Source organism: Coptis chinensis, chromosome 4 (genome assembly GCF_015680905.1).
Source record: "Coptis chinensis isolate HL-2020 chromosome 4, ASM1568090v1, whole genome shotgun sequence".
Classification (NCBI taxonomy): Eukaryota; Viridiplantae; Streptophyta; class Magnoliopsida; order Ranunculales; family Ranunculaceae; genus Coptis; species Coptis chinensis.
This window is the reverse complement of record NC_141459.1, coordinates 5,768,361-5,794,689: the sequence shown is the minus strand read 5'-3', so window position 1 is coordinate 5,794,689 and position 26,329 is coordinate 5,768,361. Positions and strand designations below refer to the sequence as shown.

Below are 26,329 nucleotides of genomic sequence, written 5' to 3'. Positions count from 1 at the left end.
AGAACACACGGCCCAAGTCCATCAACAAATGGCTTATTCCACTAAAGGCCATTGTTGCACTACCGCCCTAATCCTAAATTACGTGTCAGCGTTTATGGGCTCCATATTATATGCTTGTTGATCTCCCTGTGTTTAAGATATCGAATGCCCGTTGATTAAGTCAAGTTATTGACAACTACATTAATCAACTTCTTATGCCCTTGAGTAGTACCACTCAACCTCATTGTCATGTCGGATCAAATCCACCTGCAGGGTTTACATGACAATCCTTATAAGCTCCTCAAGGGGACATCATCACCCGACTTCTTGCGGGACACGGATTCCTTCTATAATCAATAGCACACCTTACATACAATGTCATTACCCAATCCATCGAGTTTGTTGATTCACAAATGAATCTCACTCATTGATGATTTAAAGCAATGTACAATGCACGTAAGTACCAGTTATTATATCCAGATTAAGAGGACAAACATCCATAATAACAGAGGCGTTTGTTCTCTTGTATAGTCAGTATAAAGAGAAACAACCTCACTTGGTCCTGTTCAACACACACAAAGTGTACTAGTGTAATCTTATAGTCAAGATAGACTAATACCAGATTATACTACAACTGTACCAATGGTTTGTCCAAATCCATCTAGGTTGTGAACGATTACTTATACTTTATAAGGTACTGATGATATGATCTTCTGTGTGTCACCACACACCATATCATCTACAACATAAAGTATTAAACACATGCATATAACTAATAACATATATAATATGCATAACATTTGCCCATATGATTCTCATTCAAAATATAAAGAATTAGAGTTAATACAAAATTAATGCTTTTAGTATATAACCCTATCAATCACCTCTCGAACGAGATGGTTTTCTGCTCCTACCTCTCCCCCCGTTTCTATGTGATAAGGATCTCTGAGTGAGAGGAGCTGCTTTTTGAACTCCTTCTAGTCTCCTCATTCAACAAAGATGCAATAGCCATCTCCATGGAAATGATTCCATCTTTGGCTGCTCCGTGTAGAGAAACTGCTAATGTCTCCCAACTTTCGGGTAGAGAGCCTAATAGAAACAAAGCCTCAATTTCGTCTCCCAAGTTAATCTTCATCAAATGCATCTAATTGATGGTATTTTGTACTTCGTTAAGATGCTCAGACATTGAAGAACCTTCTTGGTACTTCGTGTTGGCAAACTTCTTAACGACCAACACTTTGTTTCCGCCCGACTTCCTCTCATAGAGGTCTTCGAGTTTCTTCCACAAGCCAAAAGCTGTAGTCTCTTGGGATACATGGTGAAAGACATTGTCGTCAATCCACTGTCGAATGTACCCAATTGCTTTTCTGTCAAGCTTGCTCCACTCAGCCGCAACAACCGATTCCGGTCTTTCTCCTCCATTCTCAATGGGTTGTGCCAAGTCTTTGTAATAAAGCAAGTCTTCCATCTTAACTTTCCAAATGGTGTAGTTCTTCCTATTCAGACTCATCATGCGAGTGTTCACGAAATTGTCCATCTCTACAAATTATTTAAACTCAAATCTTCTCTCAGGAGTTTTGTTAAACACCTTCCGACCAAAATTTGAATAACACCCTAGGCTAATCTAACCAAGGCTCTGATACCACTTGTTGGGGTTTATACCAATACCAATCGATTTCCCACTACACAGATAACTTGTATTTGAACAATAACAACTCCAGACAACAATCTAGATATTCCCTACAACCAAACTAACATGCCCAACTCGCTAAACAACTATTAACAATAGATAATAATGTAAAGCAATAAAAACATACCACCAATGGCAAAGCTAGGAATTTATTCCAGGGTGAGCCGATTAGCACTACAAATTTTCAGCACAATTCAATTAGAGTGTACACGTATCTTTTTTACTTTTTTCTTTAGTTTAATATTTGTCAAATTTTCATTTTAGTTTTTTTTTAATGCAAAAAAAAATTGTAATTGTTTAGTTTAGTTTGTCAATTTTCAAATTCAAAATCATATTAAAGTTTACGTAACAAAAAATTTTAATTTGAAAGAACAACCGTAACTCACACCTAATATACTTCCTAAGGAGTAAACAAGATCATTAATTGCATAGATTAGTTCATCAAATTGTTTGTTTTGTTAATTGATAAGGTGCATTTAAATGTCTATACTCTTTTACTCCTTTTTTTGCTCTCATTTTTTGTTGTTCTTTTGTCAAAATATAATGCCACATGGCCTATGATGGTTAGAGGAGCATGCAAACATTTATATGACAAACTTACAGTAGCACTAGTGCACTACAATCTTTTCAGTTGAAGTGTACGTGAAAGTGTGAAACGTTTCAAATGCGTCAGGTTCAAGTCAAACAACTAATAAATTCCAAAATTACTTTTAAAACCTTAGCCTATCTAACTAGATACACTTACTGTATTTTACTCTTTGTAAGCATAATTGACAATTCAAAGCATAATGGGTATGCTGAAGCCCTTAAGGAAAGTGAAAATTTACAGTTTTACTAATACTAATTGTTTTTTCTACCCAAACTCAGGGTAAGCCAGAGCGTACCCTGGGGCCCCCTGGCTCCGCCACTGCATACCACAATACTAGATATACCGTGGTTCTGCCAATGGTGTCTACTTCCACAAGAGTTAATCTTTTTATAAAGTGGGAAAAAATATTACAATCAATCTTTGCAATCTCTCACCTTACTAGATCACTCTTCTCTCTTTACAGGATTGTCTCTCTGTAAAGGTTATCTCTCAATCTTGATTTCTTTCAAGATTGGGTTTCTCTCTCTGTTCTTGTGTATTTTCGTGTCTTCTAACTTAGTTAGGTTTTGCCAAAAACCCCAACTTGTATTGCAAACTCGCGGTTCACAAAAAATAGAATTCTGTCGAAAATAGGCATGGGCGCGGGCATGCCTTGGGCAAGGCCAAGTCGAACGCGCGCGCTCAGGCTTCTCCATGCAGGCTGAACTCCTTTTCTCCTCATGCGAGGGATAACTCCAACACCTTGCTGATCTCAAAACTACTAAGCGTCACAGCCATAGGTACGCTCTAATCCGGTATTCCGGTGAACTATACATGCAGTATTCCTCAACAACCCCCAGAAAAATATGTTCTATTAACTCCCCATTTCTTATGAGCCCAACGTTGAGTAAGACTAATGTCCATTATAAGTTGTTGAAACTACAGACTGCCTGTGCCGCATGAAAGATCCTAGACCACTCCATCATTTACTACTATGCTAAGGTTGCATTGACTAAGCAAACGAGGAAATTTAAGCAACTTTTGCCGTTGAGTTTATGCTTTTTAGTACCTATTGAAATGCACCATAAGGTTGCAGCTAGTGGAAATGATGAGCTATTCCTAGACGCAGCTGAGAGGCAGCTTCTAGTTAGTTACAACTTACCTGAACTTCAATCCACGCAAAAACAAAGCAACATAGATAATGTAATGGGCTGAAAGCTATTATCTAAAACGAAATTAATCTAATTTTTTCCATTTATCTTAATGCAATTTCAGCCAGAAAATATAACTCTTGCTCTTGGTGAAGCCCTTCGGAACTGCATCATATTCTCCAATGTACCTGTTCTTTTAGTGCCCTTTTCAACTGTTGCGTCCCATGTAATTCTAATAGTATGAAGCATCACTGCACACCTGAGGACGAATTGGACAAAACTTACTTCATTCTTCATGCCCATGAACCCACTCAACACCAGATTGTTAAGTCGAGCAAAAATGATCTCTTCATGTGGTATAGATTCCCAAAAACGACCATTGCCCAAAAGGGTATGCTGTCCAGAAAAATCACTCTGCAAAATACAAGATAATGGAAGAAATTGGACATTAATTTAACACAAATTCCAGTAAATTCTCTATCGCAAGAACCATCATCTACTGAACTGGTACTCACCGTAACATGCAATGTTAGCAAACAAGGGGAGCTTCTAAACAGGCATAGAGCAGTAGAATTCTCAACTAGGCTCTCAAAGTTCATCTCCAATAACATAGTGGTAAGAATATGATAGGTAAAGCACAACCTCTCCGGTATAATATGAGCAGCCAGGATCTTCAGATTCCATCAATAGAAGGCACTATTATAATAATTATCAGCAACCAAGTTACGAAAATTAAGTCCGGGATATGTACACAATTACCTTCATGAAATTCTTGAAAATACAAAGCTCTTGAACATTAACTAAACCAGTCAGACGAGCATCCAATCTGCTTGTCACCAGGTGCCTTGGAAGCGGAATCCCACCAACCATCATCGGCAGCATTTCGATACTTGCAATTCTTAATTGCGGTGTATTATCAAAGTAGATGCTCCCACATGGGCTATATAGAAAAACATTATAAGCTTTGGGGCACATACGTTGAGACAGGAGAAACCATCACAATAAATTAGAGTAAGCTTTTCCAGTGGACAGTCGACTATAATACTTGCAATTGTCTCATTTGTAAGGGTTACTTTCCAAAGATCGAGATCGACTAAATTTTTGAAACCTATGGTATGAGACGGCAATTTCAATATGGAACGTTTCAGCTTCAATTCTTCCAATGTTTGAATAGAGAACAGAGCAGAAGGGACCTTGTACTGGTTACCCTGTGGAAATTCTAAGGTAATCATTTTTACGGATTTCCTCGATAAAAGAAGTATCCAGCGATCAACATCATTACAAGAAGATTCCAAATAACCACTCATTCCAAACTTCTGAAGTGTTCCAGAGTGAAATGAAAGCACATGTGTAACGAAATCCACAAGGTTTCTTTGTCCTTGCAGTGAGGCTGAAGGTGGGAATAGTGGGATAGAACGAGAATCAAATACTATTTCTGGAATGTACATCCATTTGTACCTCCAATTCCGTGATAATGCACTCGTTCTTACGACATCCCTTATGGGCACAAGCGTGAGGATATTATTGATGAGTTCTGTAGGTAAACCTGTAAGCCTATCGGAGCTCTGCAAGAAAACTCCCCTTCGGGTTGGAACACATCTAACCATTTCCTGTGTATGGACTGTCCGTAAAAATAATTAGAAACCATTAAAACAAATATCAAAATCTTGTAGCATATATAAGAACATCGACGTAAACTACCAAGAAGCAACTCTTTTAGTTTGACAAAACACACTAACGGATATAATGCATTGGGTTGCATAAATTAGCTTGATAGATTGTGATGCAAGAGTCATGCGATGATGCGAGGTTACATGTCTGATATTGTTGTACTAGGACAACAGAGGTGAACTAAGCCAAAACTTTGCCGCAATGTAACCAAGAGCACAATACATTTGATCCCAAACATTTGCCGCAATTCTTTAATATCAAAACATTTGATCCCTCCCTCCCCCCTCCCCCCTAACACACTACAAAAAAAAAAAAAAGTCAAATTTTTTTTGTGTATTTGGGTGTGGGACTCTAATTTCTCATCTAGTGGGGGAGAATCCTAATTGGCTCATCTAGAAGGGGGTAATACTCCTTAATCCAAAAAAAAAATACTTTTGCATCAACTTTAAGTCAGTTTTCAACACACCCAACCTAAAATCAAAAAGCAGAAAGGCCATTAGGTCCCACTTGAGTTCGCTTGTAAATACGGATGTAAAAAATACCCATGGGACGGGGCTCTATGGAGACCCGACCCTAATGGGGCGTGGTATGAGGAATCCCTTATTCCATCCAAGCGGAGATGGGGCGGGTACAGAAAATGGGGTCCTCTACCCGCCCCAGCCCCATTTAAGTATTTAGTGTATATAATGTGCATGTATTATGTATATTTGTTAAAATTTTACAAGAGCAAAATTTAAACTCACGAGTCACGACCTCATTATTGAAACCATGACTATCTTTCCACTAGGCTAATGCCAAATTCATAAATTCTCTTTAATTAGGTGAGTATAAATAAGGATTTTTAAGGGTGATTTTGTTAAGTTTTAGCTCATGGAAAGAAAAGGAAATAAAATTAGTGGTCCACTATGGAATGGAATAGAAATGAAATAATTCTAAAAATGGTATGTGTTTGGTAAACTGAGAAAATGAAAGTAAAAACTGAATAAATGAATAATCATATTTGTTTGCAAAAGCTATGGAAATAAATAATTGTATTGTTGGGTGTGTTAGTAGGGAGTCTCTAGCTATCCATTTCCTTTCCTTTCTTCAAAATTTCCAAGGGTTAGCTAAAGGACACAAAATCTTTTCCATTTCTACGATTTTATTTCCATATAGAAAAACTATTTTTTTTTTCCTGGGTAAACAAACACCTTAAAAACTATAGAAAAAGTAGACTACTCTTATTTTTCTTTCATTTTCATAGTGTTTCCATCATAACAAATACACCCTAAATTGGTTAATAGGGAGTGGGGCAAGTATGAGAAATCTAGTACCTAGGTGGGGCAGGTATGGGGAATCCCCTCCCCTCTCAAGTGGGGATGGAGAATGACATTGAAATCCAGAATGGGGATAGGGAAGGCAAACCCACCCTGGACCAAGCCCATTTACATCCCTACTTGCAAAGTAGGAAACTAAAAATGGGCAATTTGTTTTTGCCTCTTATAAGATATTGAGGTCTTATAACCTCTTATAAGATGTGGCCCAGTGATTTTGGACATTTTTTTTTATTTATTTTTTGCCTCTTATAAGAGGCATTCTACTATAAATGTCTTATAAAAGGCTCCAATTCTACAAGTACCAAAATTGGATCTACTTCAATTCTATAAGTTTTATAACTTGAAAAATTACTTAAACACTCCCGTCTATATACCCTTAGCCTCATTTATCTTTTATTCCCTTTTCATTATCTTCTTCTCCAAATAACTCATTGTCCTAGCCACCACCGGCTACCACCACCACCACCACCAAACTATTAAAACTACCACCACCACTGCCGCCACTACCACCACCATTATCATCACCACCGCCACTACGACCGTACTATTAATACTATCACCACCACCACCGTGCTATTAAAACCACCACCATCACTACTACTGTAATATTAAGACCAATATCATCACCTCCACTACCACCACCACCACTACTACCACCGTACTATTAAGACTATTATCACCACCACCACCGTGCTATTAAGACATCCACCACTTCTACTACCACCACTACCAATGTGCTATTAAGACCAATATCATCGCCTCCACTACCGCCACTACAGTACTATTAAGACCACTACCACCACCGCCATCAATTAAGGTAGTTTCCTAAAATCGATATTCTAATTATCAAAATTGATTTGAAACCGAAAATCAAACTATACAATTGTTTCAAATTAATCTATTCAAGTTAAATGTGATGTTTTGTTATATTTGTCAAATAACCATCTATAGGATGTCATGTATTTGTTTTTTCTATTTTTACAAGTGATTATAAGAGGAACTTAAAATGAAAAATAAACCACTTTATAAGATCATCTTAGAAGACACTTTTATAACACATAGTATTATAAGACCCTCTTATAAATTAACCCAAAAAAACAAATAGCCCCTAAGTACTGAACTAAGAAGTTAGGACTATTTTTTGTGGATATATATGATCTCTTAATCATGGCTTTCATTCCCAAAAAAATCATCTCAATCGAAATTTTTTAACTTCGTCAAAGGAGGGTTGCAAGAACCACCAGCGCTTTGTACCATCAAGTTAGACATCTTAAAATAAGCTGATTTTTCATGCATGGGGATGATCTCCGTGGTAAAAAAATCATCTCCACACAGAAAACAAACCCTCGGTTCATTGCGTAGGTCCTTCTTTGCAAGATGTATTAAGAGATATCCATGTCCATTTCCTTAACGTTGGTCATTGTTTCTACTAAGTGCAACACCTTCTGAGAGTTAACAGTACCATAAAACAAGTACAAGTACAAGTGTACGACATCATATTAACAACTAGACAACTAGTAATTAGATTTCTAAAACTGAAACAAGTAGTAACTAAGTTCCAAAATTTATTACCACTATAAAGTAGAACATATACAAAATATTAAAAGTACAAACACTATAAAGTAGAACATATACAAAATATTAAAAGTACAAAATAATTTAGAGGGAATAAAAACTCACAAAGCAATGTAACTTATGCAAGGATGTTTTTTTTGTGATGGAAAACCAAATGAACACCTAAAACTGGTGATGTTCCCCGGATAAACTCGAAGCAATGCATTTGAAGTAAGATTGCAAGTGTTAAATACAAAGATATTAACACACCCAAACTCCCAATTAACTTGACTGGAGCTCTGGAGCAGCAAGTGTTACTCTCAAGTCTCATGTGACTCAGCGAGCACTAACACTGGTAGGGCAGAACTAATGAACTAATGTAGGCAAACAGGAAGAGGGGCCCAGATAATTTGGTTGGACATACTCACTCACATACGTCAACAATTTTTTGAAGCTGACGTAAACCTGTCCATTACCCTCAAATAATAAAAAAGAACAAGGAAATTCCATTGCCGGGATTTGAACCCGGGTCGCCTGGGTGAAAGCCAGGTATCCTGACCGGGCTGGACTACAATGGATTTGTGATATGAGAAGGATAGCAATGTATGAGTAGTAAATATCAGCCCCTACTATTTCCTTGTTACTTGGGAAGTTGGGAGTAGATGACAAGGCAGAATACCAAGGACTGTGAATTGTTATTGTATTTTTTTCGATTCACGAGGTAATCTCCAACTTCAACAGCCACTCAGCCCGGAACGGAGCAAAGAATATTAGAAATATATGGTCTAAGAAATGTTTGAATCTATGCATTTTAACTCATTCTAGTGCATAATAATTGTTTTTACAAAATTTTGCCCCCTCCCTCCCCCATATCCATCACTGTCAACAGCCAGAAGCCCGAGAGCAATGATACTTTATATTATTTATTTTTTCATCCAACACTGTAATTTATGCCATAAGGGCTGCTTTTGCCAAAGTGTGGTGCAAATTGCAAATTGCAAAATGCAATTTTATTTTATAAACGACAAATTTAGCATTTCACTTGATGTTGCTAACGCACACTACCGCCCTAGTCATACTTTCCTCTTGACTTCACAACATTGCGGGAGTGTTTGGTAATGGCGAAATGCAATATCCGGTATTGGAAGAAATGCAAATGTTGAAGGTATTATAACTTTATAGGACTACAAAGGTGTAAATCGAGGGTGACACTTATACGATGATACTTTACTTCCATAATCCATCCATTTGGATTTCAATCATTTTCCATGACTGGAAAAAGGATGGCAAGATGCACAAGGGAGGTAGACAAAAGAGGAGAACAAGAAACAAAAAGTTCATATGCAACCGTGAAATTGAAAGTATCTCTTACGCTTTATATAAAAGCCAGTATAACAAAATTCACCATTCCATTTCCAATATACTAAATTGTTAGCAGGGCTATTATAGTATTTTTCCTATATTACCTTTGTAATTACTTTATTATCCTTCCCTAAAAAAAAAAAAAAAAAAAAAGGTTCTTGTCAGAACAATTTGCTTTTAATGGTTACGATACCATGTAGAAAGTAATTTAGGGAAAAGTTAAGTGAATGAAAAGCTCATCACTTATATTTATAGAATCATAATAGAAACCCTAGAAAGGATAATAAAGTAATTACAAAGGTAATATAGGAAAAATACTATAATAGCCCTGCTAACATAAATACCAGTAAAGAGTACAACAAGAACAATAAAAATTCGGACTCTCTTCTTCAGCCGAAAATCCTATGAAAGCCTGATGCTGTTATAATAAAGTCTGAAGGAGCTGATACAAGTTAACAAAATGGTTTTTGCTGTCATGTTTTACCTAAGCAATCCCAGGGCAACATTTAAAGCGATGTCAAGGCCTTTAAACACATAAACAGGTACCAAAAACCCGTTTAAACGGACTTTCGAGATGCTTCATACCTCAATGGATCAACAAAAGGTCTTTTAGCACTGCTTTGGAGACGGAACTGGAGAGCATGGGCGTTTTAAGTCCTCGTTACCTGTTAAAAGAAGATAAAATACAAATATAGCATAAATATTGTCCCACAATGGCATATATGTAAACAACTCCAACTAGGTATTGTAGATGGAATAATGTCATTCCATCTGAATGAGTAAAAGTAATTCTCATTTTAAAGCTTGTAGGAATGAGTTCTCTTGATCAAAGCTTATCATATCCAAGATTAGTTAACCTTGAATATTGCTTATATAAAGGACACTTTAGTCTCTAGCAACAATAACTACAGCAGATAAAGAAGAACTTTTCACATTGTGAAAGGTGAAAGAGGCCTTGGTTTTGATTCAGTTATGTGCTTTGTCTCCACCAGTTTATCAGACGTTGGAGGTTCGGCTATACCTGTGTCTTGCTTGGGAGATGACAGGGATCCAGCTTCTGTAGTAGATGTTGAGAGGGGTGAAACCTTTGGCGCATAAGGGGATGGAGAAGTGGGAGGCTTCAAATCATCATATCTGAAAACATTCGTTTAAAAAAGACTCCAAAAGAAGATGCTTGCACCAGATTCATTCACTTAGGATGTAAACAGTGCATAGTATGAAGCTGAAAAGGGTCAATAGGAAACCCGTAATTTACAAAATCTTGACCTAGTCTGATGATCAAAAGTTGCTTAGACAGCCATGTCCATTATGAGCCGAGACTATAACAACTAGAACAAATCATTTTAAATCCAGAAACAAGAAAAATGCAATTAACATTTAGATAAAATTCACAAAGAAAGGTACGAAATTGAGGATGAAATCATCATAAAATGTTGGCATTCAAACGTTGAGAATGATTTGCATGTGGGTAAGTAACAAAACAAGTAAGTATAAAAAAAATTGTACCACGAAAAGGGTTATAACGCTGCAAAAAATGACAATAATAAGTAAAGTAATGAGTAATTACTAAAGACTTACACAGGATATGGTGAAAGATAACTTGTTTTCGGAGTTGGAACTTCAGCCAACACCTTGGTAGGTGTTTCTCCTGTTATATTGCTATATTCAGATGAGGGCACAGCTTCATTCGTTGGTTGTGCAGCAACAACAAATCCTCTTCTGGGAGCACTAAAGGTTGGGGTTGGAGAAGTTGGTGGTTTCAAATCCTCATAACTGAAAGAAATTATCTTAGATTACAAAGACACCATTTCATTACTATAAATAGTCAGGACAGATATAGATGAACTCTTACACAAAATAAGGAGAAAGAGGCCTTGTGTCATGCAATTTTACAGTGGATGATCTTGCCTCGGTGGTTAAGGCTGAAACATCAATCTGACTAGCTGCAATAGCGGGCTCTGATACTGCTTGTACGACAATTACATGTCCGTTTGTACCAGGGGTAGGTGCTGTTGGAGAGGGTGACGTGGGTGGTTTTAGATCATCATATCTGAAGATAATCAATTCTATCAGTTCAGAGAAAATGAGATTTAATTATTTAAGGGGAAAAAAATACTAAGGACGTCGTGAATTAAATGTTCTTACACGCTATAAGGTGAGAGAGGCTTCAATTTCTTTATTTCTTTTATCGAGCTGTCCTCAGCAAAAGAAGAGACAGGCTTTACTTCTTCCTCTTTTATCGAGCTGTCCTGAGTATAAGAAGGGATGGGCTTTGACTCAGCCACCTTATCACTTGTATCTTTTATAGTAGTCTGAGAAATGCTTGGGATGGAAGTAGGAGTTGTTGGTGGTTTCAAATCTACATATCTAAGAAACATATATTGCATGAGAATGAGGAAAAATGCAGTGCATGGGAGGCAACATAAGTTGGGTGGCTCACAGAATATAGGGAGATGGCGTCATAATCCTCTTTTTTGTTTGGGTGGCCCCCTTCTTAACAACAGAGCTTGTGGTTGTAGGAACAATACTCTGCAGTGAAGCAGGGTAAGTCCCACTTGCAGTGTGTGCTTCATAATTAAAAACAAAAACAATGTAAACATGTAATCAATAATATTCATAATTGAGCTTTTCTTTCCTTCAGTTTTCTGTACCAGAATCCGAAAACAGGTTCAATATTGAGCATTACTGAACTTTCTAATTTTCCTCTTTTTTTTTTTTGATATCCAAGTTGTTGTTCCTGCCTTTGGCACTCTTAAAAGTAAGACCATTTAACTAAGTCCCCATGATTAGTCGACGTTCCTTTGACAAAGTTCACTCTATCAACACTTGGTGTCCTGCCGATGACATGCTTAGCATTACAATGAAAACTTCACATCCCAAAAAAACATTCCAAAATTCCCCTATGCCTTTCACACTAAAACCTATAATGCAACAGGTCACTCTTTCTTCTCAAATCCTCAGCCAAGTGACACCTCACGACAATTACATGTTATGAAATCTCCCTCATGTGCACTCATCACTCTAAATGATTTTCAATTGGAAAATGACTAGTTCTATTTCTTCCGAAGAATAAATCTAATATTATAATAACAATAATCATGAGTAACATAATTGTGATGATCTTGGAAAAAGTTCTCCACCAACACTACTTTCATGGAATCTGATGTGAGAATCAGCCATTTGGCATTTACAAATAAAGGAAGCACAAAAAGATATACAGATGGTTATAGGTGAGCCGTGAGCATGAAGAGACTACCTTCACTGAGGAGCGATCCACCCATTGAGATGGTATTTTGGAAAGAAGCTCTCCAAATGGACTTAATGGTGCTGTTGTTTCTGCAATTACTTCCACCACCTTACAGTAAGAAAGGTCTCGGTTTTTTGTCATGAATGCCATGAGTTCGGCAACCTGAAACACAATGAATGAGATTCAGTATTCAACCCACTCCCATCAAGAACATCATTATATTAACGGATCATTGGGTTTTGCAGTGTGACCATGCGGTCCCAATGACAGGATTGCCAATTTAGCTGAGGAATAAAGATAGACTCACTAGATTTTTGTTAATTTTTTAGAGTAATAAATGAACCCAGTGAAAAAATAAAAATGCTAATAACTTCGCTGCCATAGCAGGCTAACACTATCACATTTTTCATTTTTTTTTTTTTTTTTTTTTTCTAACTTTTATAATTGTGAACTCAATCATAATTGATGAGTAACTAATAAGAGAAAAACACAGTAGATTTTTGCAGCATTTATTGAATTTATGGAACTGGATAGTACTTAGGAGCCATGGATATCAAAATTCATTTTTCTTCCCTCTGACATAACATTAATTACCAGAGAGAGACAGAGACGTTAAAAGATCAAGTATTTCACCCAATATATACGTAAGTCCATTGAACTGATCAATACAACCTAATGTTTGTCCTGACCCTCCCATAAAATTCTTTTGGAATCTCAACTTTCAGAATAAGAGCTGAAGGCATTGCCGAGAAAGGGGCGTAATATGACATGCACCATTGCATCTTTAATGAAGGAAGCCCAGAAAATAATTAAGAATACATGACATAGACAATGTAATACCTGTAGATTTGACACTTGGCCACCAAATAAAGTATCTTCCTTGGAAAGGGAAACATTATGTGTTTCCTTGTAAGCATCAGTAGGCCGTTCCATTCCACCAGGCCTCACTATCTGAGAACCAGCAAATATGTTAATCAAAAAGCGAGTCCAATCAGATTGAAGTTAAAGTGCACACTCATACATCTACTACATTATGTGAACAAGCACTCACAGTGTAAGGAAGACCACTGGCTATCAGTGCTTCTTCTGCCTTTCTTTTCCATATGAGCACCCCCCAAAACAAACTTCGCAAGCAGCAGTAGAAGTAGGTAAATATATAGCACTAAAGAAATATTAACTAATGCACTAGCCTAGAGCACCTTTGTCGAAGGCTGAGCTATTTAAATAGCAATACAAAAACATGCACAATATTGTTCAGAAAAAAACAAGTCTGTTCGTAAATTTCTATGAGAAATACAATGAACGTAAAGATCATTACGCATGAATTTTGAGAGTTAAATGATAATAGGAGGACAACTGACCTAAAAACAAAAAATAAAAAGAACAATCCGAATGATGGGCCTTGAGAGGTTTAGGGGGCTTAAAAGTGCAAGGATGAGATTTTATATATCATATGAATTTGAGAGAACAGACAGGGATAGGCACCAGGAGGAAGCCTGCATTATCATTTTGTATGAAAATTTTGAAAGAATCGGGATAAGAACTCCGAAGAAACCTGCAATCTCATTGGATAGGAGAGGTTTAACGATCCACCTATCCAAAAATGCCAATTCTCTTAAAGAGTATATGATGGAGAGAGAAGAAGTTAAATGATCAAAGTACTTTTTTTTTTACAAAATTGATGAAGTAGCCCATTACTTACTTTAGAATAGCTGCAGGAAATCCAATCTTGTTTGTTCCCAAGGAAGTCAGCAAAATGAAATGATCAACTCCAGCTACAGTTGCTGCAAAGTTATAAGCACTATGCATTATTGTACAGGGATTAACTTTTTCATTGCCTATAAGGCCAGGCTTCTCAATACAAACATGGGTGGAGCAAATCAAACAGCACTTAAACAGTGAAAAGGGCAGGTATCATGATAACAACAATAGGATTCAGTAGTCCTGAAATGAATTACCTGCATCAATAAGGTTCTTAGTAGCTTGATAATCGATTCTGTATGGTCCAGTGACATCAAAAACCTCTTTTTCACTGGCACCTATACAGCATACTACAACAGATGCATTGGCAATTGCTGGTTCGATCCTATCTTGCTCCAAGTCACATTCTACTATTTCAAGCTTCTCTACAGCTGGGCTAAAGACCAAATATTATCTGTTACTAGAACTGTGAAGACATTACATTACCAGAAAATGTTTAACATCCATACTGTTCTTTTGTTCAGTTGTATTACAGAAACAAAGATAAAGAGAAACTATGCATGTAAAATTCTATCTTTGTCACTAAAATAAAACAAAAAGATTTAAAAAAAAAAAAAATGCTTTGCCTGAGTTCTCATACCTGAAGCTCCATCACTAATATTCAATTGTTTAACACTCTGCAAACAAATGAAATTATGTTTCATATGTCTTGACATTCTTTCATGACTAACTGGTAGAGGACCATAACTACTTATGAAGAACATACTTGCACCAGAGTTTCTGCTCTTTGAGCACTCCTCACGCCTGCTCTAACTCGGAAACCAAGTTTTAGAAGCTCCCTGTTCAGAATTTTAATATTTAGGCACAGACATTTCACTATTAACATTCATATGATGGAAAAGAACAGTCTAACAACCTCACAGTGCGTGAACCAACTTTGCCCGTTGCGCCTGCAACAAACACAAGATTTTCATCTTTTGAGCCAATGTCCTGGTTGATGGCATCTGTTGTTACGGAAATAGATTTCGCGCTAGCTCTTGCAGATTCTGCGGCACAAATTAAAAGAAGGAACCAAAATGTCTCAGAAACTAAAGATTTTTAGTTTGTCTTGGATATAGCAATGTCAACAAAAAATAAAAATTCATATTACATTCCAGGTAAGTTTCATACCTGAAGCTTGAGCTCTAAAATGAGATACTTCCAGCTTTCTAGCACTTGGGTAATAACTCTTATTATTAGAGATGAATGTGAGTTTATGGGCAGTGAGGAATGTGTGCTTTGCCTTTAAAACTTTCCTTGATAATGATGAAGAAGAAGATGGTAGAATAGTTAATGGACAAGGTTGTAGTAAGAGCTCCATTGCTAGTAGGGAATGTGACTGTTGTTTCATTAATAAGAAAAAGTGTTGTTGTTTATCTTTTTTTTTCGTGTGTGTGTAAATTGTTTGGTTCATCTGTGTTTTAGATATGATGGGTCCCACAATGCCACATCTTCATTCTTCATGCAATTTGGGCTTGGTTGGGCCGGGTCTTTTCAGTTTTTGGTACGTTCTGGCCCGTTAAATTAAAGTCCATGTTCAATGATCAAAATTATACTAGCCGACTAGGAGACACTGAGACAGAATTGAGAGACACTTCCACTCTGGAACAGAGGTTATCTGCTTTTCCTTTTACACTTTATCTTTCTTTCTAAGTAATGTTCTTCACTTTGTCCTGAAAGAATCATTTTAAGCTCCATTATTGAGAGACTTGCCCCATTCCATAGGGAACAATGATGCAAAGCAAAGTCAAAAAGTAACCAAAGCTACCCAACATATCAAGTTTTATTTGTTCTTGTGCCAAGATTATGTTATCCTTCTACTATTGCAAAATAGTACTCTTGTGATTCTCCATTGCTGTGTCCCTACCCTTAAAATACACAGTACACTTATCTTAAGGACCACCCAATAATTTGTGTCTCACGATCTTACCATATCATTTGTTTGAACTTTGAAATTCGAACTGTAATGTATTGTCAAACCAACCTTGGCCGATGTTCTAGAAGACCACAACCGTAAGAAGTCACTCTACGTCTATACCAGACAAGAGCATATATTCATGTCAATATAAATTATCAAAAAAAGAAACCACCCACAAAGTAAACGACCCACTCTATTTATAAAGCAAACAGAAAATATCTTTGTATGGTGTTATATTTGTACGAAAGAATTTATCGTGATTTAATAACAACTTGTGGTGGGGTGACACATCAACTAGAATCACTGGAAAATTCCTCGGTGGATTACACTATATCATCCCAAAAAATCAACTTTTCAATTGTCCAATCTATAGTGCGAAATAACTTATCAGGAACACCACGAACAATCAACACTGATTCTGACACAGTGACATGTGAAATAAGTCGAGTAAATTATCTACGTAGATTCTCCTGTAGTCTGTAGATTAGTCCCAATTTTCAAAGAGTCATCTCGTGACACACTGACACTGATAGATTTTTTTTTTTTTTTTTTTTTTTTTATAGAAAACCTTCCAACGGTACTGAAAAAGCAGCCAAGAAGAAGAATCACACTAGAAACCATAAAGATGAAAAAGAATACAAGCGTGGTAATTTGAACAGTGATGGTTGAGGATGATGATCATAAAAGAATATTTGCAGTGATGCTCAGCTCATCACACTCCATAATAAAAAAGCAAACAAACATTCCAAGCTGGTAATAAAGCAACACCCTTTACTCACACTCTCTCTCTCCCTCCCTCCTTGGTTCTCTAACTTCACTAGACTTCAAAACTCACTTAACAACACTCAATCATCTCTCTCTCTGAACGTTTCTATATTTGGTTTCCTTGATGCTTAACATCCAAGTTTGATACAATCATTATAAAGACACTCATTTGGTAAATTTAAAGAGAAGGGGCTTAAGAGATTTTGAAGCAAATGCTAGTTATGGTATAGCTTGGTAAGTGTGTTTTTTTATTATTTAAGAAACACCATTTTGTAGTTGAAGTTGTTGTACAAGTGGAAATTCTTGTTTCTAGTTTGTTGTAATTGGTAGTTTGTTGAAAGTCCTTTTGGAGTTCTAGTATCACTGTTTTTTTGGGTAAGAATGCTATTTATGAGGTTTTCTGAGATGCCCATTTGACTCAAAGTTTGGATCTTTTGGTTGATATTCACTTTTTGGGTAATGGACTTGAATTGTAGTGGATGGTGAAGTGTAAACTATGTTTTGGTATGTAGTTTGCAATTGTTTGTAGAGAAAGAGTAATCAGTGTTGACTGTTGAGCTTTAGGGGTTCTTTGTTATGCACTTGATGATTTTCTGGCAGCACTTTGAAGTTCTGTGACTTTCCAAGGAAACCAATTCATGAATTGAGAAAATTTTGGAAAATTGATCATGGTTCTTGATGTTGTTTAAGTGATTTGGTGAATGATCTAGTTTGCGAATCATCGGCACTTTTGTATTTATGGCTGAAACTAAAGTTTCAAGAGTAGATCAAGGTCATACAAAGATCAGAAATGTTCCAATTGCTGTAACACCAGAAGGATTTTGGTGCTGTCCTTCGCCCGTCATGTTTCAAAAGGCACTCAAAGCTCAAAATCTCCCAAACAAGTCTAGATCTTCATCCCCACCTCCAAAAATATCTATGCAAAAGAAGCAGAATTCCCAAAATGAGAGAAAAACTAGCTCCTAATTCGTCGAGGTCAAGATTAGTTTCTGATGATCAAAAAATTTAAGCTCAGATACTTCTAGTGTTAGTCCATCTGTGGTAGCGAGAGAACGCCAAAGCCAAACAATGATAGTACACGGCAGAAGGTCTCGATTGTGTTTGGTGATCCTGGAACCAGTGATTTAAAGCTTTTTCTTACTGGGAAGCAAGGATTTTCTGTGAAGATGAGTGTTCACAGGACTGTGCTTATTGAAAATAGCAGTTTTTTCGCCAATAAGCTATCTCAGCAAGAGCCTCCGTTGTCCTGCCTTCAAATTGGTGATTGTGAAGACGTGGAAATTTATCTTGACACTGTAGGATTGATGTATTGCAAAGAAATGAAGCAGAGGCTGATTAAGCAGAGTGTTCCTAGGGTACTCCGTGTCCTCAAGGTATTTTATACCTTCATTATAATTCTGCCGTTGTTGTTTCCATTCATACTTGATAGGGAAAAATTATAATAGGACTTTGTGGTATGTATACTACAATTTTTTAACTGCAACTGATCAATGTTGATTCAATTATCAAGAAAAAAGTTCATCTTGTAACCATCTCAATATAGTTTTTTTTTTTTTCAAATTATATGACAGAATATGAGTTTTCCTGAAGGTGTAGGGGGGAAGGGGGTGTTGGTGTTCAATAACTGTCCCACACAAATTAGCACCGTTTGGAGAAGCACATGCAGCATAGCTATATCCAATTGCTTTTAAAGGTTCCTATTATGGATACACCATGGTTACTTAGTGTAGAAAAATTGCGTTTCTCCGGGTCGAGGCCACCAGCGCCAGAGAAGCGCGACTTCGCTTCACTACTCCAGATGTTTAAGCGCCAGCTCAAAGAAAGCGCCGCCATCGCTCATGGCTTTAACAGTAGCCTTTTTCAGTCTTTTTGCGGGCCTACAAGAATCACGATTTTTGGTTTTGGTATAAAAACAAAATCGGTTTTTGAAAACCTAACTTTTCCAAAACCAAGAAAGAGAGTGATTACAAGAGAACAATTCTTTGTGAGTTTGAGTGTTCATTCTTTGTGAGTGAATTGAGAGAGACTTGTAATCTGTTACTCCGGACATCTATTAAAGCTTGGAACTTCGCATGTGGATGTAGGCAAATTCTTAGAACCACGATATATCTCGGCTTTTGGTTTGTTCTTCTTTACATTGATTGTTTTATTTCATATGCTTGTTATTTGATATTGAGTGGTGTTGGGATATTGCTTGGAGGGTGTTGAAGTCTTGTTATTGAGAAAGATCAATCTTTGTGTAGGATTGATCCGTTTGGGCGTAATGGAAATAACGTTGTTTCGCAGCTTAATTATTCACAACAATTGGTATCGAGGCGTGGTATACGACTGGGATTTTGAGTTTAATCTTAAAAAATTTGTGTAGACAAGGTGTTCGATTAAATTAGAGGTGAAATTGTTTCTTTTGGGTTATTGTGTGTAACTTGAAAGATGGCTCCCCAAGATGTCAAACCAAGGTTTGAAGTAGAAGTTTAATGGGAAGAATAACTTTGGGATTTGGCAAGTCCAAGTAAAGGACATCCTTATCCAACAAGGTTTGCCTGAAGGCCTTGAAGGGGATTAAATCTAAAGGCGCGAAAGTATGAGCAATGATGATGATTGGGAAGAGTTCGATCTTGAGCTTGTTCATCAATCCGGTTATGTCTTGCTAATGAGGTCATGTATAGTGTGATGGGAGAAAATACATTGCTAGGTATTTGGCTCAAACTAGAGTCTATGTATATGACAAAAAGAGCATGATTTAACAAGATGTACCTTAAGAAGCGTCTTTATCGGTACATGATGATGGTCGATGGTTCAACGATCTGCAAACCACGTTAGTGAGTTCCGTCGGCGTCTAGCGGATTATTTGAATGTTGGTATGAAGATGGATGATGAGGATCAAAGGCATGTTTGATATTCTCCTTGCCCGAGAAAGTTATGAGCATCTAATGACTACATTCATGAACGTGAAGTCGTCGATCTTGATGAAGTTGAGTGCACTTCTTTCTTATGAGTTGATGAAGAAGACGTGTAGAGAATAGCATTGATGCAAGTCGGGGCTAGTGGCAAGAGGAAATTAAATGCGAACGAGAATTATTCAAGTAATGATAATTCCCAGGTCCAAGTCAAAGAAGCCTTTAAAACATGTGCGGTCTTCTGATTGCAATGAAAAGGACATTACTGCTTGAATCAATTGTCCTCACCAAGAAAAAGAGAACAAGAGATGGTCGAAGAAAGGTAAGGCAAAATTTGAGGCAAATTATGCTTGAGACTCTGAAGAGGATGAGTTCATCTCGTGTGTCCACACAAGACTATACGAATCGAAGGTGGATTCTTGATTCCTGGATGTTCCTATCATATGTGCCCGAATAGAAAGTGGTTTACTTCTTATGAGAGCATTGATGGCGGTTACATTTTAATGGGTAATGGCGTTGCTTGTAAGGCGGTAGGAATTGGAACTATCACGGTCAAGATGTATGATGGTGTAGTGAGGACTCTAACCGATGTGAGACATGTTCCCCGAGCTAAAAGAAAGTCTTATTTCTCTTGGTACCTTGGATTCCAAAGGCCACAAGTTTGTGGGCGAAGGTGGAGTCCTAAATATTGTTCATAGCTCTTGGTTGTTATGAAGGGTCAAAAATATGGAACCTTGTATACTCGATTGGTAGTACGGTGATAAGCGATGTAGCGATGGGTGCATGTAGTAATGATTCCGAGTGCACTAAGATGTAGCATATCGTTTAGGGCATATGAAAGTGAAAATGGTTTGTCCGAGTTATGCAAGCGAGGGTTCTTGAAGAACTTGAAGAAGCCAGCTTTCGGTATGGGGTTACGCGGAGCATTGCGTCTATGGGAAGCAGATCAGAGTCAAGTTCAAGTCAAGCAAGCACCCGACAACGTGCATCCTTGATTATGTGCATACTGAGATGTTTGGGGACCTCCGGGGTGGCTTCCAGGGAGGTAACCGCTTATTATTATGTCTCATTCATTGATGATCATACTCGCTATGTGGGTGTATATGATGAAATCGAAGATGAAGTGTTTGAGACATTTAAGAAGTGGAGGCGCAAGGGTTGAGAATCGCACGATAGGAAGGTAAAGACATTACGGTCCGCAATGGTACAATGACTTTTGACACATTCATGATGCAATGATGAGTACACCAAGTAAAAGTATGGTGACGGTGTCTACTTTAGAAGGCTTCGTGGTAATGACTTCATCTATCTCCCCGCTTTATGTGGATGACATGCTTATTCTTCCAAAAGCATGGTGGAGATAGACAAGTTGAAATCTCAACTTAGCTCGAGTTTGAGATGAAAGACTTAGGTGGAGCCAAGAAGATCTTGGAGATTGACAGAGATAGGAAGAAGCGGCGGATAGTTGTATCTCGGAAAAATACATTCGAAAGTAATTTCTCGATTTGGTATGGAGAATGCAAAGTCGGTTTCTACTCCTTTAGGCTGGGCATTTTAGGCTTTTCGACTAAGTTCTCTCCTAGTTCGGTGGAGGAACAAAAGCATATGGCTAATGTTCCTTATGCAAGTCCGGTGGTAGTTTGATGTATGCTATGGTGTGCACACGCCCGGGACATTTCCGCAGCTTAGTGTTGTGGCGAGTATATGGCAAATCACAGGAAGCGACATTGGGAGGCGATGAAATGGGTACTAAGGTACTTGAAGGGTACTTTGGATGTGGGATTAGCTTATGGTGGAGGCACTTGTTATGTCGATGGGTTTTGTGGATTCCGATTATCGCGGTGATCTAGATAGACGACGATCGACTCCGGTTATGTGTTTATGATGCATGGTGCACCGGTTAGTTGGAGGTCTATGCTACAGCTTCTGATTTCTCTATCTACTTCTTGAGGCAGAGTATATATGGCGGGCGAGGCAAAAAAGAGGCACTATGGCTTCGAGGTCTTCTAGATGATTTGGGTATTGAAAGCGTAATCGGTGTTACGGTGGTATTGTGATAATCGAGAGTGCTATTCATTTGGCGAAGAACCAAGTTCATCATGGTCGGACCAAGCATATTGATGTCCGATATCACTTTATCTGGGATGTCATTGAGGATGGTGATGTAGCACTTGAGAAAGTAGACACCCATGACAACCCCCTGCGATATCTTGGCGAAAGTTGTCACCGGAGTTAAGTTCCAACACCGTTTGGACTTGCTCCAAATCCTACATGTTTGAAAAGAGCCCTCAGTGGGCATAGCCCGCCCGAGGCGGTTATTTCGAGTCTTCCTTCTTGGAGGTGTTCCCTCTTGGATGTGATCTTCTTTGGATGTGTTCGGGCTTGGTTTTATGTGTTAAAACCTCACCGAGGTGGAGAATGTAGAGAAAATTACGTTTCTCCGCGGTCGGAGCGCCAGCCAGAGTGGCTGGCGACTTCCACTACTCCGATGTTTTAGCGCCCAGCTCGCCAGCGCCAGCAGCCATGGCTTTTAATGGCTTTAAGTAGAGGCGGCGCCAGCGCTCAGTCTTTTATGGGCCTCGCTTCACGAAACCCGCGATTTTTGGTTTTGGTATAAAAACAAAATCGGTTTTTGGAAAACCTAACTTTTCCAAAACCAAGAAAGAGAGTGATTACAAGAGAACAATTCTTTGTGAGTTGAGTGTTCATTCTTTGTGAGTGAATTGAGAGAGACTTGTAACTGTTACTCCCGACATCTATTAAAGCTTGGAACTTCGCGAAGTGTGGATGTAGGCAAATTGCCGAACCACGATATATCTCGTCTTGTGGTTTGTTCTTCTTTTTTTACATTGATTGTTTTATTTCATATGCTTGTTATTTGATATTGAGAAGTGTTGGGATATTGCTTGGAGGGTGTTGAAGTCTTGTCTATTGAGAAAGATCAATCTTTGTGTAGGATTGATCCGTTTGGTGTGGGTAACGTTGTTTCCGCAGTTAATTATTCACAACACTTAGTTAATGCATTATCTCTCTAGAAAGTTTACATATGAGTGTTTTCTACTTTTTGTTATATTCACTTGTTGTCTTCTATTAGTTTGATATCTACGTAAGTGCATGTGTCTATACCATCTTTTCTTGTGTCTATACCATTTTTTTGTTGAAAGTTAAGTAGTCTAATCCTCTGTGACCCTTTCAAGCCTCGGCATTGACAAACGTTTGAGCATTACTATAGTGTTTCTTAGTTTCTTTATTGGACGGAAACATTTTCCCAGAATTAAGAACTTTTTCATGTCCGACAAAATAGTAGTACATAATTTCCAATTCGAGGCAGTAACATATGAATTTGGTCAAGATACTTACTCAAATTGCAAGTATTGATGGATATAAGTATATAACTGAGTTATTGTTATAGTAACAAAAGAATTATTAACAATGCTACACTATATTTTCATACAGTAGTAATTCTAAAACTATTAATGATGCAAATAGTAACTAAAAGAATTTGGATAGCTTCGACTTTCCGCACACATATCAAAGCATCATTAACTTACAAGATCGTAGCAGGTAATGGCGTGGGCACACACTGAATCTGAAAGTGTACATGGCATACATTCAGTGATTTGAATGTGTTCACTTTCTACCTTTTTTAAAAGCATATGATTGAGAGAATGGGCACGATCTAATAAAGCAATGGATACACTCTGGGATTTTTGTTGTCTCTTAAAAAAATTATATGGAGTCCTTCAATCCCAACCCTAAACAGTAGGCAATGGTGTAAAGTGTGCTACTACTACATGAATACTGCACATAGTTCTTACCACACTTTTGATTTATTCATGGGTTCATGATTGAGTGATGGTGGCACTCTTCCAAGGAAGTATACTTGATAAAGTTCCTCTATTTAGTGGTTGTGATTTGTTAGTTTCTGTAGTCCTCCGCTCTCTGTGTTGGTGTTCTAACTGAGAATTAAGAATTGTGGGTTGATGATTGTTCGTTTTAATATGAAATCCATTTAACTGCTCATGCACAGATCAATTTCAGTTGTGTTGATTGGAATAGGCTAGGCATTCTGGGGTTCAGAATTTGTTACTCGTGGATCATTAGGGCTTAGGGTATGTTGATTGAGTGTGAAACTAGAAATTGGAAGATGAGAGGGTTACTCTGCTAGTTGCTTCATAGTTTGCTAACCATTTGAGTTGCACTTTCTTAATGAAAAGGGAAAAAAATATAATAACTAAAAACAAACCAAGAAAGGCCATCTTCTCAAGCCCAGTAATATATTTGTTATCAAATTACATGATTTGGAAGAAAGAAATTGTCAGCTCTTGGTAGTGCTCGAGTATTTTTAGACTCTTGTGTGACACAGTTACAACCTTTATACAAGTTCACTTCCCGTTCGGAAAAATGAGAACACTCAGATATACAGATTAGAGCTTAATAACTTTCTCAGGCAAATAAATGGGTCTCTTCTGTTTCTTTTGATTGTAGTGTCGAGTGATCTTTCTTGAAGGAATAGTTTTTATTGTTTAGCAATAGAAATTTGAAATCATATGAAAATTCTTTTAATCCATTTGTGAATAAAATGATCTGCAGATCTCTGAATTACTTGGCTTCCAGAGATGCATTGAGTCATGTCTGGAATACTTGGAAGCAGTTCCATGGGTTGGTGAAGAGGAAGAAGAAAAGGTGGTCTCGTCCGTCCTACGGGTAAGGAGTGATAATACTGGAGTCACTCCGGTATTAAAACGAATAACTTCTGAAATATCGTATCCCCTGAACGACACACTTGCCAACATAATGGAGCTGGTTCTCAAGAGCAATGAAGAGCGAGGACGGAGAGAGATGAAATCCTTGGTATTAAGGCTCTTAAGGGAGAACAACAGTCCTCTCGGTGATGGAAGCTCTGCTGATGTTCTCAATGGAAGTATATATAACTCTTGCAAATGCTGTTTGGGTTCACTGTTGATTCTATTCAAATCAGCTTCGCAACCTGGGTTTATTGATCAATCAATGGACAGCAGAGGTCCTGTTGCGAAGCAGATAGCTCTTGAAGCAGATAACCTCCTCTGGTTGCTAGACATTTTGGCTGACAGACAGGCTGCAGACGAGTTTGCAGTAATGTGGGCTAACCAGAATGAGCTGGCAAGCTTACACCCAAAGCTGCCAACTGTGTCTCGCCACCTTGTGAGCTGCATAACTGCAAGGTTCTTTGTTGGGATTGGAAGAGGGGAAATACTTCCATCTAAGGACACTCGACAATTGTTGTTAGAAACATGGTTACAGCCATTAATCGATGACTACTATTGGTTACAACACAGTTGCAGATCATTTGATCGAAAGGTTGTGGAGGAAGGAATTGGTCGGACAATACTGACACTTCCACTGGAAGAGCAACAGAGTATTCTGCTTGAATGGCTTGGCAAGTTCTTGAAGGCAGGTGACAACTGTCCAAATCTTCAAAGAGCATTTGAAGTTTGGTGGAGGAGAACTTTTGTCAGGCCTCATGTAGAGCAGCAGGGAAGTCTTCTCCAGTCGGACAGCATGACGGCTAGCTAGTTCCAGTTCTCCGAAAGACAGTATATTCTTGTTATTACTGACACAGTGGGATGAGAGGTACTGCTATGTTGTATAACTCATAAGCATTTCCTTGAGTTATTAGGATATTCCTTGGGCTATAAGGGGAAGAAAAAAGGATAGGTTGTAGCATTTCCAGTTTTTATGTTGTGATTGCTATGTTTGGAAGTAAATGACTAATGTGCAATGAAGTCATCTTTTATGCTTCAAGCCTTCTACTGTTTTTGTGCATAAAAGGTTAAAAAAAATTGCGTTACTGGTTGCTTGAGGAAATCTGTGTATCTTCTTAGACCCAAAACCTTACTATTTATTTTCTTGATTACCTTGTCGAAGTCGAAGCATACAATCAGGATAAAAAAATAACTCTCAAGCACAGAACCCGTGTATTTTACATATTTTCTTGACATGTCTACTGTTGAGCATAGCCTGCAAATCAAATCATCTGAAACAATTAACCAACTAAAACCTGAGAAGCTAGTAAAAGTAAGATTAACAATATGAAGACAGCTATTTGATTCTCGGAGAAGCCAGTATTACTGAAAGTTGGTGAATTAATAATGCCACTGATTCAACTTAAAGATGGTAAGTTAATGAAGATTCTGGAAAACTATTCACTACTTGCTCATGGAGTCGATCATGGAAAGTAGTATTGTACACATCTGTTTTTCTGGAATGGTCTTGCGTATCTTGTCATTGATCGTGCTAAGTTTTTTGACTTGTTGAAGTAGACTGTTATCCATATTCAAAACATCGTGCATGAAGGGTGTATGTCAACGTAGTTTGAAGTTTGAACACAACCATATAATCAATCTACCACATGTTTGATAGCAACTTTTCACAATATTTTTCCAATGTCAGATCTGTGTGTGAAAGAATGACAAAAAAAAATTTAATTAC

General features: G+C 37.7%; 4 protein-coding genes and 1 non-coding gene across 10 annotated transcripts; 1 reads left to right on the top strand and 4 right to left on the bottom strand.

Moving 5' to 3' along the window:
- Positions 1–3,456: 3,456 nt before the first annotated feature.
- Positions 3,457–4,281, bottom strand: LOC147501442 (uncharacterized). The gene is made up of 3 exons (XM_086603798.1): positions 4,148–4,281; positions 3,904–4,059; positions 3,457–3,802 (listed from the first exon to the last, which is right to left on the bottom strand). The coding sequence occupies exons 1-3, from the start codon at positions 4,268–4,270 to the stop codon at positions 3,509–3,511; spliced, it is 573 nt and encodes a 190-aa protein (XP_086459924.1). The 5' UTR covers positions 4,271–4,281; the 3' UTR covers positions 3,457–3,508.
- Positions 4,282–4,287: 6 nt separating this feature from the next.
- LOC147501441 (F-box/FBD/LRR-repeat protein At1g13570-like) lies at positions 4,288–4,995 on the bottom strand. The gene has a single exon (XM_086604309.1). The coding sequence runs from the start codon at positions 4,993–4,995 to the stop codon at positions 4,288–4,290; it is 708 nt and encodes a 235-aa protein (XP_086460435.1).
- A 3,438-nt stretch (positions 4,996–8,433) lies between these two features.
- On the bottom strand, positions 8,434–8,507 carry TRNAE-UUC (transfer RNA glutamic acid (anticodon UUC)). The gene has a single exon. It is a non-coding gene; the product is annotated as a tRNA-Glu (tRNA).
- A 777-nt stretch (positions 8,508–9,284) lies between these two features.
- On the bottom strand, positions 9,285–15,631 carry LOC147501439 (protein TIC 62, chloroplastic-like). 5 transcript variants are annotated; one of them, XM_086606500.1, is made up of 16 exons: positions 15,410–15,631; positions 15,156–15,285; positions 15,006–15,078; positions 14,880–14,916; positions 14,497–14,670; positions 14,241–14,322; positions 13,590–13,662; positions 13,379–13,489; positions 12,548–12,700; positions 11,732–11,820; positions 11,437–11,658; positions 11,144–11,341; positions 10,870–11,064; positions 10,311–10,425; positions 9,628–9,953; positions 9,285–9,352 (listed from the first exon to the last, which is right to left on the bottom strand). In XM_086606500.1, the coding sequence occupies exons 1-15, from the start codon at positions 15,627–15,629 to the stop codon at positions 9,942–9,944; spliced, it is 1,884 nt and encodes a 627-aa protein (XP_086462626.1). In that variant the 5' UTR covers positions 15,630–15,631; the 3' UTR covers positions 9,285–9,352; positions 9,628–9,941. The 5 variants fall into 5 exon arrangements, with proteins under 5 accessions (XP_086462626.1, XP_086462625.1, XP_086462624.1 ...); XM_086606499.1 differs by having other exon boundaries at positions 9,628–9,956; positions 10,313–10,425; XM_086606498.1 differs by lacking the exons at positions 9,285–9,352; positions 9,628–9,953 and having other exon boundaries at positions 10,153–10,425; positions 15,156–15,273.
- Positions 15,632–16,610: 979 nt separating this feature from the next.
- LOC147501438 (BTB/POZ domain-containing protein At3g50780-like) lies at positions 16,611–25,705 on the top strand. Of its 2 annotated transcripts, XM_086606496.1 has the most exons (3): positions 16,611–18,334; positions 18,533–18,654; positions 24,452–25,705. In XM_086606496.1, the coding sequence occupies exons 2-3, from the start codon at positions 18,622–18,624 to the stop codon at positions 25,412–25,414; spliced, it is 996 nt and encodes a 331-aa protein (XP_086462622.1). In that variant the 5' UTR covers positions 16,611–18,334; positions 18,533–18,621; the 3' UTR covers positions 25,415–25,705. The 2 variants fall into 2 exon arrangements, with proteins under 2 accessions (XP_086462622.1, XP_086462621.1); XM_086606495.1 differs by lacking the exon at positions 18,533–18,654.
- Positions 25,706–26,329: the final 624 nt, after the last annotated feature.

Excerpts from the sequence above, each read along its gene's own strand:
- LOC147501442 (XM_086603798.1), bottom strand. The coding sequence starts at position 4,270 with ATGCTGCCGATGATGGTTGGTGGGATTCCGCTTCCAAGGCACCTGGTG. Across the intron at positions 4,060-4,147 it reads TTTTCAAGAATTTCATGAAG|ATCCTGGCTGCTCATATTAT; the intron begins GTAATTGTGTAC and ends TGGAATCTGAAG. Across the intron at positions 3,803-3,903 it reads TGCTAACATTGCATGTTACG|AGTGATTTTTCTGGACAGCA; the intron begins GTGAGTACCAGT and ends TGTATTTTGCAG.
- LOC147501441 (XM_086604309.1), bottom strand. The coding sequence starts at position 4,995 with ATGGTTAGATGTGTTCCAACCCGAAGGGGAGTTTTCTTGCAGAGCTCC.
- LOC147501439 (XM_086606497.1), bottom strand. The coding sequence starts at position 15,629 with ATGAAACAACAGTCACATTCCCTACTAGCAATGGAGCTCTTACTACAA. Across the intron at positions 15,286-15,409 it reads TTTTAGAGCTCAAGCTTCAG|AATCTGCAAGAGCTAGCGCG; the intron begins GTATGAAACTTA and ends TTTGTGCCGCAG. Across the intron at positions 10,426-10,869 it reads TATCTTTCACCATATCCTGT|ATATGATGATTTGAAGCCTC; the intron begins GTAAGTCTTTAG and ends GAATGTTTTCAG.
- LOC147501438 (XM_086606495.1), top strand. The coding sequence starts at position 18,128 with ATGAGTGTTCACAGGACTGTGCTTATTGAAAATAGCAGTTTTTTCGCC. Across the intron at positions 18,335-24,451 it reads GGGTACTCCGTGTCCTCAAG|ATCTCTGAATTACTTGGCTT; the intron begins GTATTTTATACC and ends AATGATCTGCAG.